The following is a 17,971-nucleotide window of genomic DNA, read 5'->3' on the forward strand; positions in this document are numbered from 1 at the left end:
CTGCCCAGTTCTGGGACGAGGGGACAGTCTGTAACACGTGCTCCTCTTCACATGACACACTGTGACTACGAGACTCAAGACACATACATCACTATTACCTCAACGCGTGCCAGTGTCCTGTCACCGAGTTACTCAGCTGCTGAGGATGGAGTTGTAGGATAAAGCAATATATCATGGCTAACTACAAATGAGCAAAGAACAACCTCCCCTGCTTTCTCACAAAACCCAAAGTAAACCCCATCATCTTTAATTCCAGACAACCCATAAACCTCAATGTTTCCCCTACAGACAAACACAATCACTGCATGACTGGGTGATTTGGTGTGGTTTTTCCTCTCCCTCCACCTTTTTCATCTCACTTTTGCTAACTCAAAATCTAAAGTCAGAAAAAATATATGTATTTAGTCGGAAGTACGTCAGTTACATTTTATTAACCTACTCCAAGGGAAAAGCTTCAGGGATTCACCATAGAAGTATAAAACCCCTTTCAAACACCTAGGGGTTACTATATTACTTCATCCCAGCAGTCAATCAATGCAGTAAAAAAATTAAAATACTGAGAATGGATGCTTTTCCCCTCTTCCACGTGTCCACTGAGCGCTCCGTTACAGCGTGATGAGGTCTACCAGGTTGCCTTTAGGAGGGGTCATGTTGTCCGGAAAGAAGTTGACTAGTGTATCAAAGAGCTGAGTTCTCTGCGCGTACGTGTGGTCAACATCTGAAAATCCTGGGAGAGGGAGAAGAGGGGAAAGCAAGTCAGTGCTCACTACTTCAAATGTCCAGTTGAGCTGTGGACTATGCCACTTGTCCGTTTTGGATGGATGTTAACTACCTGCTACTTCTGCCTCAACTAATAAGGCTGCCAGCTCCCCATCCCACCACTGTGTGCGTGTACACAGAGACATCACGTCACCCCAAGCCAACACCGCAACCAAAATGCCATAAAAAGTAATAAGCAAACAGCTGTCAAGCTCACTGATGGTCCTGAAGAAAAAGGGGAAGCAAGAGTCCTCAGGGGACTGGCTCTGATGTCCCAGAAAACAAAATCTGTGCAGCTATTTTTATTTGGTGCCTCATTTCTTCTGTCCTCAGGCTTTCCTCATTATCTTCACTGTCTCCACCAGAACTGGTACTTGTAATGCTCACAGTTTTTCTGGAGACAAGCTCTGCTGATGGTAGGAGTCCCAGGTCCAAGCTGCTGTTTAATCACTGCAGTGTGCAGAGGACCCAGGCTGCAGCTTGGCACAAGGGGGCTTTGCAAAGTGGTTTTGTGAAGTGCCACCTCCCAACAGGGGTGGGCTTAGTCTGGGGCAGGAGCCTTGTTTATCCAAATCCCCGTACTTAAACCATCAACCACGAGAACAAGAGAGTGGGCATACAACCATTTCTTCTGCTTTGTATTACTTCAATCACTGGTATCTCAAAGGAATGCTTTTAAATTCCCTGAACTCACTCTTCAGTTAATCAAAGTCAACCAAGTTAATCAAATCAAGGAAGGTTTGCTTTTTTTGTTTTCTTTTAGAAGCATCACTTGATGTATGCTATCCTCCTATCTGTAAAGCCAACCTCTGAATAAAGTATTGTGTCCAGAACTAATTCATCTTTTAGAACACTTAAAACTAGGGGAAAAACAGTATTCTGAAACTTGGGTTTTCTTCCTTTAAAAAAATTCATCTTAGAGCATCAACTACATAACGTCTTCCAAACCACACGAGCTCAGCGGAGTTTCCTCTTCCAGCTGGGCAGACAGTGAAGGGGGCTTTTTCCTTCCCTCGATTCCTTGGATTGGGAATTACGCATTCATCAAAAATGGAAGTCATCCATAGCACAGAGCTTGGTAACAAGGACAACACGTTGTTACAAGAACACAGGGTATGCCTATAGCCTTCCTACAGCTTGCCCAAGATCAAGCTCGCAACTGTTTCAAAGAGTTAACTGGACAGAAGAGTGAAATAAATTACAGCTTTGGCTCAGACCTCCTCTTTCCAGCCCTACATGCCACTGTTTTCTTCACTCTTGACATTCTGCCCGAAGAATCGGTTTTGCAAAGAACAGAGCGAACCAAACTACTCCAGGAATTGCAGTTATCACAGCAAACAGAGCCGTAGTCACGCTGTGAGATTCCAAAGTGACGTGACAGGAGGTGCTTTATTTTGACCAAGGCTTCTGTTTATTTGGGTAACACCAAAGCATCAGATGTAATAAGAGACCCAAAGTGATCCTGGGAGGTATAGGTTTAAAACCACTGGTGACAGATGTTTTAAATATGGGCTCGAGGCATTGGACACTGGTCATTATAAATAATCTCTCAAATGTCTACGAAGTGGCACTTCGCCTATGGAAACCGAAAAGGGCCTACAGTATTCATATGAACTGTAACACTAGATATAAAATCCCCTAGAAACTAAGAGCAATTATCAGGGTGAACATACTTAGTGTAATTCTTCTGCTACACAATACTCACCAAGAGTGGTGAAATCCGAGCCAGACTTAAATAATGCTGAGGCAAGTAGCTGAAACTGCAGAAGAGGAGGTGGAAGGACAAAGAAAAAAAAAAAAAAGGTGTTATTAACTGCACAAGAAAAAAATTCAAAATATTCACAGAAGTTCAAGTGGCTTTACAGTCGCTGGGTTAAATTCTTTGCACAATCCCTAGTACTACTGTGCCATACACAGGAGTAACAGCAGAGACTTTCATATGAGCAATTTGTCACCTTGGCAGAGCAAGTTGGATGTTTTCTCCTAGAATTTGAGCAGCATTGATGCAATGAAAGGTACTTGACTGGGAGCCCTTATACCTAATTTTTATATACATTTTTTTCCCTCTCCAGCAGATATCACATTGCAGAAGTAAGGTAGAGGCTCTTCCACGCAACAACATTCCTAGGGATGAATGTGTTAGTCTTCATGAGCAAGGATTAGGCGGCATGAAAACGGTAACTGCTACAGTGCAGCATGAACTTCTTGAACACGGAGAAAGCTGTAAATGGCAACAACCTTCCTGAACTGCCAGAGAAGCTCATATCACAAGTTTACGGCAATGTCTTTCTAGCAAAAGTTCTTTGCCTGGGAACATCAGAATCATGAGTAAAAATGTTTTAAGTAACACATTCACAGTTTTATTCTCCCTTAATGTCTTACTGGTAGACAGTGAACACAGTATCATGCTCTGCTCCTGGCTGCTGTTTTCAATTACCCACCTTGTAACACATCACAGTGCTTTGTCACGTTACCCTGAAGAATTCACTGATCCCTTAAAGGCTTGTAATATTTTGCCTTCTGTCTGTGTGTCTTTACAGCACACAGCCCAAACGAAAGAAGAGTGGATGGGAAACAGAAGCAAATACGTTCAGAGAAGGAGTTGGAAGAACAGCCAGGAACTACATATCCATCCATTTAATTCCAATTTCAAGAAAAAATAGGAACACAGACAATTTTGCAGGCGTCTAGGAGTAAAGAAGGTGAATGAGTAGCAGCCAGTGTGGATTTGGCAACAACAAGGTGTATCACATCAATCTGATTTCTTCTACAATATGGCATCAGGCCCTACAGATGGGACTTGGCAACAGATATTGTCCATTTTGACTTCCATAGGACTTTTAATGCTTTTATACAACATTCACAGCAAATTATTGAGGCATCACCAAGATTAAGCAAACAGGGAGAGGCAAATAGGTGAAGCAACTTTACTGTGAGTAGCCACCAATGGTTTGACATGAAAACGGAGCTGTGAATCACAAGTGATTCATCTGCGCCCCAGGGTCAGCATCATTCTGGGTTTTCAGTGCTTGACAGAACACGAGTCCACAGACCTTAGACCACTCAGACTGCCAGCATGGTAGCAGACAGGCTTCAGACTTCTTCCATTTCTTCCCGCTTATTACGATGGAGCAAGGTGCAATTCACTAGGGCCAAGTGCAAATCAACATACACAGGAAAAATCAGCTGTACAAAACAGGTCAGGGTACTCAAGCTCTGTGAAAACGCATTTAGGAGTTGTAACAGATCAGTATCATCCTATTTCAAAAATGACAAATGCGTAGAAAATGCATGAAAAAGAGTAGGATCTTCACATAAATCAAGGACTCCTGCTGTTATCAAGGCTCGTAAGTCTCATCTACAATAAGGCAACCACTTTTGGATGCCCTGTATCAATTACCAACATATGAGGAAAGCTTTAGAAAAAAATCAAGTGGTCTGAATATCAGCCTCTATAAAAAGTAAGTTCAAAGGAGTCAGGGCTGCAGATCCTCCACAGAAGAATGAAAGGACGAAACTGCAAGAAGTCACAAATGTAAAGGCCGCTACAAAAAGGTAAATCTACAACTAAGTGCAAGAAGCTACAAAAATACTTCAGCAAGATAGATTTCAACATGGTATCAAGGTAAAAAAAAAAAAAAGAACTACAGTGTGCTGGAATAAATTTGCAGTGTTTTGGGGAGGTTATCATGGGTAGGGAACACTGGAGGCATTTAGGAATGGGTTAGAAAGATACAGGATTGACAGACTGCAGAAGGAGGGAAGAGGTTGATTAAGTACCCTCTTGAGTGAGAGGTCTGGCTACATGAAGTCAAAAGGGATCACAATGCTACGGATGTATTTCACCGCTAGCGTAACATGTGAGAGTTGCTTGGCTCCAAATCAGCAACGTACTTCAACAGATGCCAGTGTAAATAGCTCCAAAAGTTCCACTAAGATGGGTGGCTAAATCTGTGCTGCTTCTGATAGCGAGTGCCACGTCCTGGCCATCTTCCCCTCGCACACAATTGCCTTATAGGCCTGCTGCCAACTGCCTGGTAGCACACGAAGCCGGCTGTGCCGGGACCAAGCGGATGCCACATGCTTCGAGGGGTTCCCCTTTCTCCCCCAGCAACGCCGGCAGCCATCCTGCTGTAAACAGAAAGCAAGCTGTGCTTGAGGCGGGGTCTCAGGGTGCTCAAGGAAAAGGCCATATAAGCAGGATCCAGCCAGTAACTCGCTGAACTGAAAAGACCTTCTGCCAAGTATTCCAGCCTCATCTGCTCCAGGCATGATGGATTTCCACAGCTCCGAGTTTCGTTCCAGCTTTGTGGGGAATGCGTATCGTGTCTCCTCCTTCGCTGATGACACTGCAGTTAACCTTGAGATTTCTTGTTTGTTTTGAAATTGCATTTTATGTATCAGCTCACATGTAAAAAAGCAGTTGCTGATCGAGAAGTCAAGCATGTAAGTTAAGAACATCAGTCACAGACAGCACCGAGCCCAAGCTGTTTCACTCTGCATCTGCATTACAATGCCAGCTAACTGTATGAGGTTCACCCAAAGGATCCCTCCTTTTTTCCCAGTGCACAGGACAATTACTGCTTTATCAAGACCAGGTCTCCTGCACACCATTCACAGCATATATCCAGTGCAGTTTTTCCTTCATGAAGTCCAAACTCTAAAGAAGGAATTATTTTCTTCATCAGTTTTTCTATCATATTAGTTGTTATCGTAACAGACAGCACTTCAAATTCTGATTATTTTGGGGTCCCGTATTTGCAACTACCAGAATCCGATTTTTCAAAATACACAGTATTATGCAGCAGCTTCTGAATTTACTTGCAGCCAGAAGAGCAACGCCCTCAGGCAAATCACACCTCAGATCTCTCCCATCAGACACCAGAATGAAAGACCCAATTAATGACCATCTAGGAAAAACGATTTGCTTATAGTCACATAGCAACTCTGTTACAGAGGCAGGACCAGAATTCAATTACCCAGCAGAAGCTTTAATCCAACCATTTTAATCACAATACTGCCCATTTTCTTCTGACAACCCCTCTGGCTCACTGGCTTCATCCCTTCCAAATTAAGCCTCCATTCAGATGACAACAGTTTCCTTTGTTAGACAATTAACTTCTCTCTGGGAGATCCAACTCACCTTCTGAACTAAGGCAGGGGTTCCTTAACGATAAATATATCATGTTAACTAACTATATTAGTTATATATGTATATGGCTAATATAAGGTTAACGAATGTTAACCATAATCAGAGAGCGGCTAAATTAACAATACAAGGGTAATATTAATTCTGGCACATTCCAACTTCTGACCTTCATCTTTCCAACTCAGTTGTGTACTTCACCTAAGTTTCTACCTAGAGCAAAAAAGCAATTCTGCCATGTGGCAACTCGTGCAAGTTTTACATTTGCTGCACGCCTCTGCCTTTTGCACAAGTGAAATGGTTAACACTAAGGGAACGAGTAACTCCTGTTTGGGATACCCAGCAGGTTGTACAAATCAGACATAAACCCTCCTCCGTAGTGTCTGTACGGCGAGTGCTCAGATCACAGCGTAGAACTGTTTCTCCGCTTTGACCAGTTCTACTGGGATGGTGCCCCGTAGCACAGGCTCAAAGAAGCAACGAGAGGCTCAAATTCTTTGAGGATGGAGCCGTCACTAGCTGAAGTTGGGAAGGCTGAACGCTGTTTTCTAAAGACTCCTTGGCTCCAAAGCCTTCACTCCTGCAGCACTCAGACTCTGAGGCTTTACAAAGAATCACAGCAGGACATGAAGAGAAGCAGGCTTTTCTTAGCTCCTTCCTAGAACTATTTTTCCCATTTGGGCTTCAATTTTCCCAGAAATATCAGTCTAACACAGCCTCAAACAATACTTTTGGGCCCCGCTGCCTTTATCTGGCAAATTTATTAAAGGCAAGGTCTTAAGAATGGAAAGTATGAAGCAGCCTTGAACAGGGGCCTCCAGCCTCAGTCCGCAAGCTTGTCAGGCCTCAAATTGGCCTCCAGGTCCTTGCTCTTTCTCCTGTCATGCTCCAAGAAAAACAAACTGCGAGTTTTACTTGCACTTTGTGTCTGTTTCAGAGCAATCGTGGAATTGAACTCCACCAGTAGTTGAGCCTCATTGTACAAAGTCATGTTACTCTCCTTTACTTGGGCAGCGCTGGCCATTTTTTATCTCACCATTTCTTCTATATCCCACTAAGCAGCAGAAAAGTGTTCAAAGAACACCACCTTCAGCCGTGTACATGATCTAGTGATGTTTCTGTGCTTGCATAGCACCTGTTTTTTTCCTTGACATAAAGTACAAAACTTGGAATTCATTTGACTTCATATTTCGACCATACTTTTATCTTAAAAACCTCTACTTCCAAACTGCCACCAAATGCAGATGTGTGTGCATATGAAGTGGAAGAACATCCACGCCACCAGAAATCCTTACATAACAAGGCCAGTCTTACCTTCAATCTCTCCACGAACTAGAATACATGGACAAATTTCCACGTGCTCTGGGGATCTACATTTACATAGTGTCAGAGCTATTAATCCACAGCCAGAAAAAAAAGGATTCACCAATCTGCAAACACTGAACTAACTGAAGAGGTTTAAGCAATTTCAAACAGAATCACAGTTGAAGAGAACTGGCATCTGCATCTATGGGCAACAGGAGACTCCTGGCAGATAGCCTGTGGCTACTAAAATAAGGACCCATGCGATAGCTGTTACTTGAAGGCATCTACTTGGCTTTAGAATAATAAAGGAAATGAAACTATAAACCTATTAACATCCCTAAAATTCACAAAGGAATGAAAATCTGGGAGTATGTCCCTACTGTCATTCATGCTACTTTAAACAAAATTGGTTGCTAACGACAAAATAAGTTTCAAGAACAGCCTGTTTATTTTCTTTGGCATCCAACTCAAAACAGCTGAAGAGACTTGCCTAACAAAGTTAGAAGAAATTACTTCTGTTATAAAGCAAGTAAGCCTTACTCAAAGTGAAATTCTGCTTGGAATATTATATAAGACTACCCGTAACTCAATCCATAAAACTATATAGTCCAGTTTCTAAAGAGAACTGTAGCACAAAGTCAGTGATAAACCTATTCAGCTTGGTCCTTCCCAAATTTAACAGTTGCCCTGGAGAGAGAGAAAACAGGGAAAAACCAATTCCCTTAAGACTTGCCACACCAAGAAGCCTTACAACTTTCAACAGTGTAGCCAGCACAGAGCAAGCCAATCAGATATCTAGCCTTTGATATTAATTAAGATGGTCTCAACTACAAATACAGAGTCTGTAGGTGTCTGGGCAGAGATACACAATCAATCCGGTGGTTGAAATCTGATACAGAACCCAAACCGCCTGCGTCAGTCCTCTGGAAAGCACAGGAGCTATTTGAAGATGGAATGCCAGAGCAAAAAGCCAACTCAATATGATGACCGGAAGGTAAATTGACGTCAACTGGAAATACACCCAGTCAGTACCAGTGCCGCAGCTGGCTCGATGCCATATACCTGCCAGATCTGTTCCAACGTAAAAAGCTTTGGAAGTTAAAGTTGTTGTGACCAGCAGAATTTGGGGAAAAAAGAAACAAAACAAACAAAGCCACGTAGAAGCTGCTAGATGATTTTACGAGATCACTGGAACCAAAGCTTCAATTCTGCTGGATGCTACTGCGTTGATCCAACAGACCAGCAGGCAGGGGAGAAGTTACTGAATTTTGTTTGGATCTGGCATTAGGCCTGCAGAGACAGGATTCACAATATATACACTGAGCTGGATTGAGCTACCTAAGCTCACACACTACATCATTAAAATACGTTCTGTGAAAGGGATAATTTTTTTAAAAACTTGATTTTATTTCTACCTTGTATGATAAAGCTACTACTTTTTCCCAAAATCTCAGGAGTCCATGCAGACAGGTAAATTCTTTATTCTTACAAGGTGGCCAAGTTAAATACTACACACTGAACTGGAAATACCCAATGTAGAATACTGAAGGATTTCCTATGCCAGACGTGCACAACACGCAGCCTTTGTGGCAGTTCCCTGGTCTGCTGGTGGCACGAGGCAGCAAGAACGAAAAGGAGAGGAGCTTGCTGACTACACCGCATGTGTTTTCTTGTTCAGGCATTAAAAAGGCACAGCCAGCCAGGAGATGAAAGATCTCTTCTGGAGCACTTGGCCACAGACACATATGGCATTTAGAAGCATGATAGGGCTACCAGCACTGAGGCATGACATGGAAAGGGAGAGCAGAGAACACAGGACATGATCTTGGGAGAGGCTTTGGGGGGAGAAGAGAGCATCAGGATGGTTACTGTATGGCGTAGGTTATTACAGGTAGGAAGAGGAAAGTGTTGGTAAGACAAGGTATAATTGGGCTGAGCCCCCTTGAAGCACACTGCATGGGAGAAATAGCCTTTCCCAGCTGAAGAAAAGCAGGATTATCTGTTGTCTTCCCTATGCTAGAAGTAGCTAGAAAAGATGTGAAGTACTTAACATGGGACAATTATAGTGCAAACTGTCTAACAGAGAACTTCCGGGCACAGCACGTAAACGTTTTATTGGACCAAGTACTTTTAAAAGGCTAACTAGAATTTAGGACAAATATGATCAGTTCCAAGACCCTGATATTAGTAAATATTTTTTCTTTATTTTGCTAACCCTACAAGCCTATACTGTGCACACACAAGATGAATATCCCGCCGTCACAAAGCTTTCAGCGCCTGTAAATTCATCTTTTCCTCAGATCAAGTAATGAGTTCAAAACCCACGGGTTAAATGATTTAACCCAGAGGCTCAGCATGGAATAACAGCACCCATTCTCCTCACACAGTTTCATAAAAGGAGCTGTCAAATCACTTCCAAAGTCATTAACACAAGAAGAGAGTAATACCCACAGTCTCACCCTCCCTCATCTACCCAGAACGCCCGTACACCTAGCTGGCTGCCCCACATTCTGAGTGGAAATTAATGGCAGAGTCTCAAATCAACCACCTTATCTGACACTTCTCACTATTTCTTTAATCCTTTCTGTGAAGCGACATGCACTGTGGTAATGGAATCAAAACAGGAAATGGGAACAAATTCCTGGAACAAATAAAAGAACATGCCTACTGGGTAATATTCAAAAAGCAGAGGAAATAAGAGTTTAAGGTTAGCGAGCAACGTATATACACAATCTGCTTCCAGAAGTACTTATCATCTAGAGAAAAACCTCTTTACCTCCCCCAGAGGTATTTAATATTGACAAGCCAAAAGGCAGCGTTAAGAATTTCTATTCACTCTCTACCACACAACCAACTACAAACTCGTGACATTTCAGAGAGTTTACATTTCAATTAAAGCTCCCAAAATACACACCAGCACGTTGGAATTAAAACAAAGGCCTAGTCTTCAGTATTATGAGTACAAAAGCTGTTTTATCTGGAACTGCAGTTGTAAAGTGACTGTTTCTAAAGCAGTATGATCTCTAGGGCAGAGAAATATATAGCAAAGTGTCATGCACGTGTAGAGCTTTTTCAAACAGAATAAAAACAAGGTTTAAGAGGCTTAAAGCTTCCACATGTGAACACAGTTTACATTTCTTTATAAGCAAGACAAAGATAGCTCATCACTACCTCTTTTGTCTCCTCGGGGTCTGAGTGATCCACAGTTACGTACAAATCATTCTGCAGGTACTTCAGTGCACTGAGAGGGTCAGTCTGAGCTTTTTCTTCAAACCTGCAAAGAGACAGACACCATAAGCACAACCATTTCCTTCAGGACTAAGTACTGCTATTTGTCCAAAGAGCAAAACCTATCAAACAAAACTTTCAGCCAAATATTTCCAAATAAAACAATGTTAATGGCAGCTTGGCCTTGTAGTTGCTGGTGTAGATGCTTTCAAGCCAGGCTGAGCCAGGGAGGAGTGCTTTTTGGGGGTGCATCGAACTTAAAAGGGTAAGCTACTATGCTCTTAATAAAAATGTTCAAAAGCAAATGTACAGCAGGTTCTTAATATATAAATATAGAACACTTTGTACAGTTTGTTTCCCACAAAGGAAGGTATGAGTAGCACCTCATGTGAGGAGCACAGTGCAGATACAGGCCTCGAACACTCCAGCCTCAGGGATATTTGCATTCCTGACTGCACAGAAGCATAACTGCAAGTACAGGGATGGAGAATGCTCCCTGCTTCTGCCAGACAACAGAAAAAGGGACGATGGGGGCAAAACCCCCTGAATTCTACAAATACTGCACCTTAACATCCCACTTTTGGAAAGAGTACACATATATAAAAATCCTGTGCACCACCACCATTATTTTTTTTTAACTTCTCTGAATTCCCTGAAAAAGTTAACATAGCCCTCAGAAAATGATTCTGGGTTCAGCATTTTCAGAGAGCAGAACTACTTTCCTGCAGCACTGCTTTGGGTGCCTAAACCTAGAAAGGATGAGATTTAAAATTACTTTTTTCCCCCTTATCATCTACTCAAGCGCAGCATCACACCCCGTCTGTCATCTTCTGAATCACCAATACAGAGTATTAAACCTTCCCATGAAAACAGCTCAAACAATTCTGGATTCCAGAGACCAGGACCCTAAAAACCATGTTCTCAGTTATTTAACTGCTTTGTATCAACTGCCTTACTGGAATGCAAGATATTTTATTCATTATATATATTTCAGTTACCTTTAACAGGGTATAGGCTTGTCAGACTGAAAGAAGACACACTGAATAGATTTATTCATATTGTTATTTTTCATTTGGGTCATCTACTTGACTATTTATACTGTAGTGGATATCTGCAGCCCAAATTTTGACATTATCTAAAGATGCAAGCTGTTTAGCCAGTGCATGGAGAACCAAGGCTGTCTGTTACCTGATGTACAAGACATTTTGGTAATTAAGCTTGATTTCTTCCATACTTGCATGTAGATTTTATTAGATCATATTGCTATGGTCCAGAGAGCTCAAGTACCTTAAGGAACTGGAACCACTAACACCTTGCTCTTCTAGGCCAGCCCAGCTTGGCTCCACTATGGCTGACTGGTACTAAGCGTGTTAACAGGCCACACAGGGCTCCAGCCGATGCAGTGGATTTGCTGTGCAGCAATCCAAGTACCTGTTCTGGTACCAAGAGCTGGAGGGAGTGCAGATAATGGGCAGCCAAGTGACTCTGGAGCCATTCAGCTCCAGCCCTGAGAGGCACACGAGCCTCAGCAAAGCCCCCATCATACCACTCCCTGGCAGGGTCAGCTCCTTCAGATGGACAATTAACAGGAGCATGGTGCAAAAACTTCTGCTGGAAAATACACAGCAACATTTCCTTTTGAGTCTGGTTTAAGAAAGTAAGAAGAGGTAACTCAGAGCTGTCTCTGGAGGCTGTACAGCTGCATTTGCTTACAACCACACTTGGGTTTAATAAACCTCCCAGATTGCTGGCAACACCTTTATTCATTCTATTGCGTGGCTAATCTGCAAAAGGCCTCATCCAGCCACAATGACTGTGAGTTGAGAAGAGCCATTCGCTTGCTGCCTCAGAAGTAAAATACCACCAGGAAAAAACCGACCTCCAACTCTTGGCAGAACCTGATAGTAAAGTATTCCCACCAAGAATGCAGAAAGAGTTATTTATCGGCTTCAAATAATTTGCTGGGTTTTGAAAGGCTGTCTTGCTGCTGCAATTTCTTGCCTAAGGCAACACCATAAGCTTGATTTTGAAAAGCTGTTGCCCTAAATATCAAATACAAGGCAGCTCCAAAATATGCGGCGTGCAAGCAGCATCACAGTTAGCTGAATTCTGCATAAGTGATAACTTTCAAGTGATTCTGAATGAGAAACACTGATGACCTCACCACGGTTGAGTCTCAGATGTGCAAAGGAATCCAACCCCCAGACTTCATTAGCATCCTTGTGAGCTGTTACTATCTCTGAGCAGAGTGTTTCAGAAACATACTCCATTTCCTTGGGAGGTGACAGTACCAAAACACATGTTGATGAGAAGCAGAGTGAAAAGGGAATCTAAAAATTCCCCACGACTCCCCGCACAATAGCCAGATTTTTCTAGTTTTAGAATAACATAGTAAAACCAAAAATGAAGTTAATTGGGTAGTTTAGCCCTGCTCCACTGGCTTTTATTAAATAAAAATAATCAAGAAACCTATAGACCATCATGTAACCAACGTGACATTTCCCAAAACAAGTTATTTCTTTTACAAGATATCAAAGTTTTAGCAACTTTAAGAAAAAAAACACACTTTGGGAAAGAATTGCAGAACATCTTTTTGTTTCTATACCTGTGTTTTCTTATGAGGTATTTGCAGTGTCTCAGCAGATATTCCTTTGAAGGCCGGCAGAGCTTCAGAGACCAGAAATCATCTAATCTCATCTTCGGAGAGCAGGACTTGCCAGGATTCCCCCCAAATAAGTAGTGAACCTAAGCAGATGAGAGGTAGATCAAAAAGTTGATTCTTTGTGTACATCTGTTAAACAAAAACTATTTGCTATGTATCAGCATCTTTGGAGAGGTTTATTCTCTAAGAACAAAACTTTGGCTTTCAGACAAACTGCTCCACCTTATTATGAGCATCACTTTGTTCCCTCGGAGACTTTTAAACTGCTTCCATTTTAAGATAACTAAAAAAGCTACACTATTAGAGCCTCCTTCTAGCGGGTTCCCGAGATATTTAGAATCACAGAATGGTTTGGGTTGGAAGGGACCTTAAAGACCATCTAGTTCCAACCCCCCTGCCATGGGCAGGGACACCTTCCATAGACCAGGTTGCTCAAAGCCTCATCCAGCCTGGCAAATTTCAAGAAAAGTAGAAGTGTTAAAAAAGGACTATTTATTTCTTCGTATTATTTGGCATTTCAGACTTAGCGCTGTTGAATTAAACATGTCACAAAAGGTCTTCAAATACTGTGGTTCAAGAAGTCCAACAGGCTACCTTTCCCCACAGCTTTAAAAATAATCACTCAAAACAATGTATTCTGCATCCCACTGATGTAGGCTCTCCTTATTTATATCAGAGGAGTTTAGAAAGGTCATTTGAACAGCGGTTTCTAAAAATAACACTCTTCAAAACAAGTACATCAAACAGCTCTTCAGATAAAGCTGGGCAACTGCCATGATTTAGCAACCTTCACAGTAACTTTACACTATCGCATGGTACCTTAGAAGTAAGCCCTTAAATGCAGAACAGTATTTACTGTCCTGCATTAACGTCCATGATGAAGACAAATCATAAAAATTCTCCACACACCTATTCCTTCTTAAAATATCCCTTCTCTCCAAACTTTTGGGCTAGTTGTGTTTCCCAAATCTGTTGAACGTCCCATGGAATAAGACTAACGTATACTTGTCTTTTTCACTTCAGACTGTTTCAGGCATTAAATTTAGAAAAAGTTCGTTTTAATTGCAAAATATCTATGAAAAGTTGTGTGTCACAGTAATTTAAATTCGTAGGATAATGAGGTTATGGTAACCTAATTAATAGGTTTGTGCTTTATTGGTTAATAGGCAAAAAGCCCTAAGTTTACCGATCAGTCATACATGCTACAAAAAATTTCAAGTATATTTAAGCATGCACGTGTCCATTAAAGTCAGATCGTGCTGAAAAGTGACAGTTGCTTCTGACACACAGGGCAAAATAAGGCACCTCTGTTACAGCATATCCTTCATTCAAACACACTTTGTTGTTGTTGTTAACTACCTGTAACCATTCAGAGGGATAAATGTGGCAGCTAAACTGAAGGAGTTACTCTGCAGTCACTAATAGGTTGTGAGATAAAGTCCCTGAGGATAATGAACACAGCTTCAAGTGTTTTTAAGAAGGAGAACAACTAGGAGCTAGCTGCTTGACAACTCTGTGGAGGTCTAGTATATCCCATCGTCTGTATTTTGATTTCATCTAGAACCATCATGTCTACTTCACACTGACATTACAAGTACCTTAGCACCTTATTTCAGAAGATGATAGTACGTCAGATGAAAGTTACCCACCACACTAACACTAAACAAAAAGCTACATTCATTGTACCATCTTTAAAGAAGCAACTACATCGGAAAAACAGTAAGACTAAACAATCACCACATGTGTCTGGACCCTCGTACCTTGTGCAACTCATCGTACACCAGTTGATGGGCAAACCTCGGGCAGGGCTCCTCTTCCTGAAGGCTTTTACCTGGATTCTCTTTTGCTGCTTGGTCATTCTTATAGACACAAGACCTGAAATACAAGGCAGATTAGTGGTACCAACAGGAAAGTAGAGAAAGTTACTGAAAGGCTATAATGTAAAGATGACATAAACTTGAACTGCTTGGCATATAACAATGATTTTCTTACTTTTCTATATACTGTCCTCTATTATGCTATCCCCATCCTTAGCCCTACAAGGAGATCCATCCAACAGAGGAAGTCATCTTGGCTGAACACAGTCCTCCATAGCCAAAGAGGAAAAAAAATCTAGAAAATTTCCTCATGAGCTTTGTTTAGAGGTATCTTTAGATGTTGAATTATTTGCTAGCAGACTTGTCAGCACAGAGTATTTTTCATTATGGAGAATACCATCTTGGACACAATAAAGCTGCAGGCCACAGACTACAGCAAAGCTGGTATTTCAATCACTGATGTCTAAGCAGAGTTAAGTTGTAGCTGAAAATTGCTTTTTAAAAAAATAACATATCTTTCCAAGTGATTGACCCCATATTAGAAGAGACCTTGACTACAAAAACGCTGCCAGCTCTACAAAGGGACAGTGGCAACCAGCTACCAAATACAATACAGCAAATAGACAAGGAGGTATTTCCTCAGAATGCTGGAGCCAGCAGCTACCTGAAGTACCACTGCATGCAGCCTGGAAAGAGCTGACAGATCTATCAAGACGACTTCTCCATCACCATTCATATAGCAGACCAGTTTCCTTAATTTTCTAACAAAGCTTCTAATAACCAGTTTCTTACAACTAGTACTATGTACGTTGCTATTAACCACTTAGATCTGACTGAATTTGCTGCACTGACAATGAATCCTGGCCTTGAATATTTCCTACAGGAAAAACTTCTTAGAATCATAGAGTGGTTTGGGTTGGAAGGGACCTTAAAGCTCATCTAGTTCCACCCCCCCTGCCATGGGCAGGGACACCTTCCATAGCCCAGGTTGCTCCAAACCTCATCCAGCCTGGCCTTGAAGACATCCAGGGATGGGGCATCCACAGCTCCTCTGGGCAATGGCTTACTTCCCTTGATCCTCTCCACCTGCCTCCAATAAAGAAGTTCACTATTTCTCTCCCTCTTCTGGCTCACTGACACCAGGTCTCTAAAGACTATGCACAAAAAGAGGTGCCTCAAGGGAACTCAACTGCCTCAAACATTACCATTCCATGGCTGTAAAGGGTTACAGTTACCTGGGAGACAGGATCACATAAGATTGTTTTCTAAAGAAAGTCAGCATACATGTCAGAAATAGCACCCCTTTCATCGACTTACCAGCTGTTCCTCACAATGTCATAAATCCAGAAGGAATTCCTTACATTCTCTTCCCGCTTCTCCTTGTCTTTACTGAGCCCTGACAAGACATGGATTTCATTCAGCTCGGGATCAATGGTAGCCCTTTGAGTGAAACCTGTCATTGGAACTGACAAAAAAAAAAAAAATAAAGTTACACACTGAAAACAACACAGGTTCCCAGAAAACAACAGGAAGAGATTCAAGCATCAGACAAATGCGTTTCCCTCCTCCTGCAATTCAGCAGATTAGATAATGCCCACGGTACAAGCATGAGATTTCACATAACCACCTCTTCAGTATTCTGGAAGAAAGAATATCTTAAATTTAACCTCACTACCTAGTTTGTCCATTTTCTTTAATTACTTTCACCTCTTCATCTTTCATATAAAACTAAAACTTGGGACTGAGCAATCCCACGCTGCTGTTTTCTATGACCTCTCCTGCACAGCAAACTTGTTATTTACCACAACTTAAAACTCAAATGGCACATCCCAAAACAGGCGTGCAGAAGTCACCGAGCAAACAATTTGCTTCTTGTCCTGCCCTCCAAAGCAGGGTGAGAGGCAGGAGGAGAAGAAACATTCACCCGAAGGCTGACTCCTTTCCTGCTAAGGGCAATTCTACTGCAAATTCTTTTATTTCCCTCCTGTTTGAGACTCCTGGAAATCACAAAAACCATTACAAGAACTGCTGTTTCCTAGGGAAAGGCACGGGCAGAACTATCTGGGAGACTACCAGCTCAGAAATGAAGATTAAACTGCCTCAAGATAGAGCTAGATGATCTCTATAGATGTGAGTGGTGTGATTTTGTTCTTAGCCCATCCATAGAAGGAAGCACTGCTTCCAGAAAGCGTAATTGCAAAAGCTGTGAATCTCAAAAATAATTCAAGAGGAACTCAAGACTACATAGCTCACAACCTTGCATTGCTTCCTTTAGGACAAAGATGTCAAGGAAGTTATTTGTCTTTTCTAAATAGTTGTGGTATAATTACCAAGCCATTCTTCTGTTCCACCTTCAGATTTAGAAACATGGTGAAATACTGAGGATTCCAGCAGTTTTCATCATAATTCCCCGAAAAAAGGTCAGCAAATTTGTTTGGCTGTCCTTTTTGTTTGTTGTATAATTCCCCATTTCCTGTTTCCCTAGGCAACCATCCTTCCAAAATGTATTTGTGAAGAGCACGTGATCTTTGTTTACAGATCCTGTTTGTCTCATTTCTCTTTCTGGGTCAGTTTACAAAGGCTGGTAAAGGTTCCTGGCCTTCCATCAAGATTTTGGCATGAAAAATTCTCAGAACTCTTGTATTTTGCAAGTTCTTCCCTGCAATTAACTATGGACTGCACACACGGCCTAGAAAACAAGCCCGACACTAATAAACCATTTAATAGTGCTGTGTAAGAACACACAAAATGGTATTTAGCAAGCCCAATCTGTAACAGGTTTTGGTCTCATACTTCAGTCTTTCCCATTGGCAAGCCAGGAAAGTAATAAGACATGGATTTAAAATTCCTGAACAACATTTGGTTTTCTACAGTTCAAACCCCTAATGAAATGTTTGGCAAAGCCAAAAAAAGCCAAAGATTTCTTAAAAATAAATAAAAGCTTAATTCTTACATAAACTTAAGTAGAAACTGAAATACGTTTGGATAATTCATTCTGAGAGTCCTGTCGACAAAATCCAAGCTTATGGTTTTGCAGAAAAGCAAGAGGCAGAG

General features: G+C 41.7%; 1 protein-coding gene across 1 annotated transcript in view; it reads right to left on the bottom strand.

Moving 5' to 3' along the window:
• Positions 1-303: 303 nt before the first annotated feature.
• MKLN1 (muskelin 1, intracellular mediator containing kelch motifs) overlaps positions 304-17,971 on the bottom strand; it is a gene marked incomplete at its 5' end in the record, with an annotated part of 83,817 nt that continues 66,149 nt past the window's right edge. Inside the window, 6 exons of the mRNA XM_010161883.1 lie at positions 304-727; positions 2,465-2,519; positions 10,382-10,484; positions 13,044-13,183; positions 14,861-14,975; positions 16,235-16,382. Of these exons, the coding sequence (XP_010160185.1) occupies positions 606-727; positions 2,465-2,519; positions 10,382-10,484; positions 13,044-13,183; positions 14,861-14,975; positions 16,235-16,382 (683 nt within the window). The remainder of the gene's footprint in view (positions 728-2,464; positions 2,520-10,381; positions 10,485-13,043; positions 13,184-14,860; positions 14,976-16,234; positions 16,383-17,971) is intronic.

Source organism: Eurypyga helias, unplaced genomic scaffold (assembly GCF_000690775.1).
Source record: "Eurypyga helias isolate BGI_N326 unplaced genomic scaffold, ASM69077v1 scaffold4892, whole genome shotgun sequence".
NCBI lineage: Eukaryota > Metazoa > Chordata > Aves > Eurypygiformes > Eurypygidae > Eurypyga > Eurypyga helias.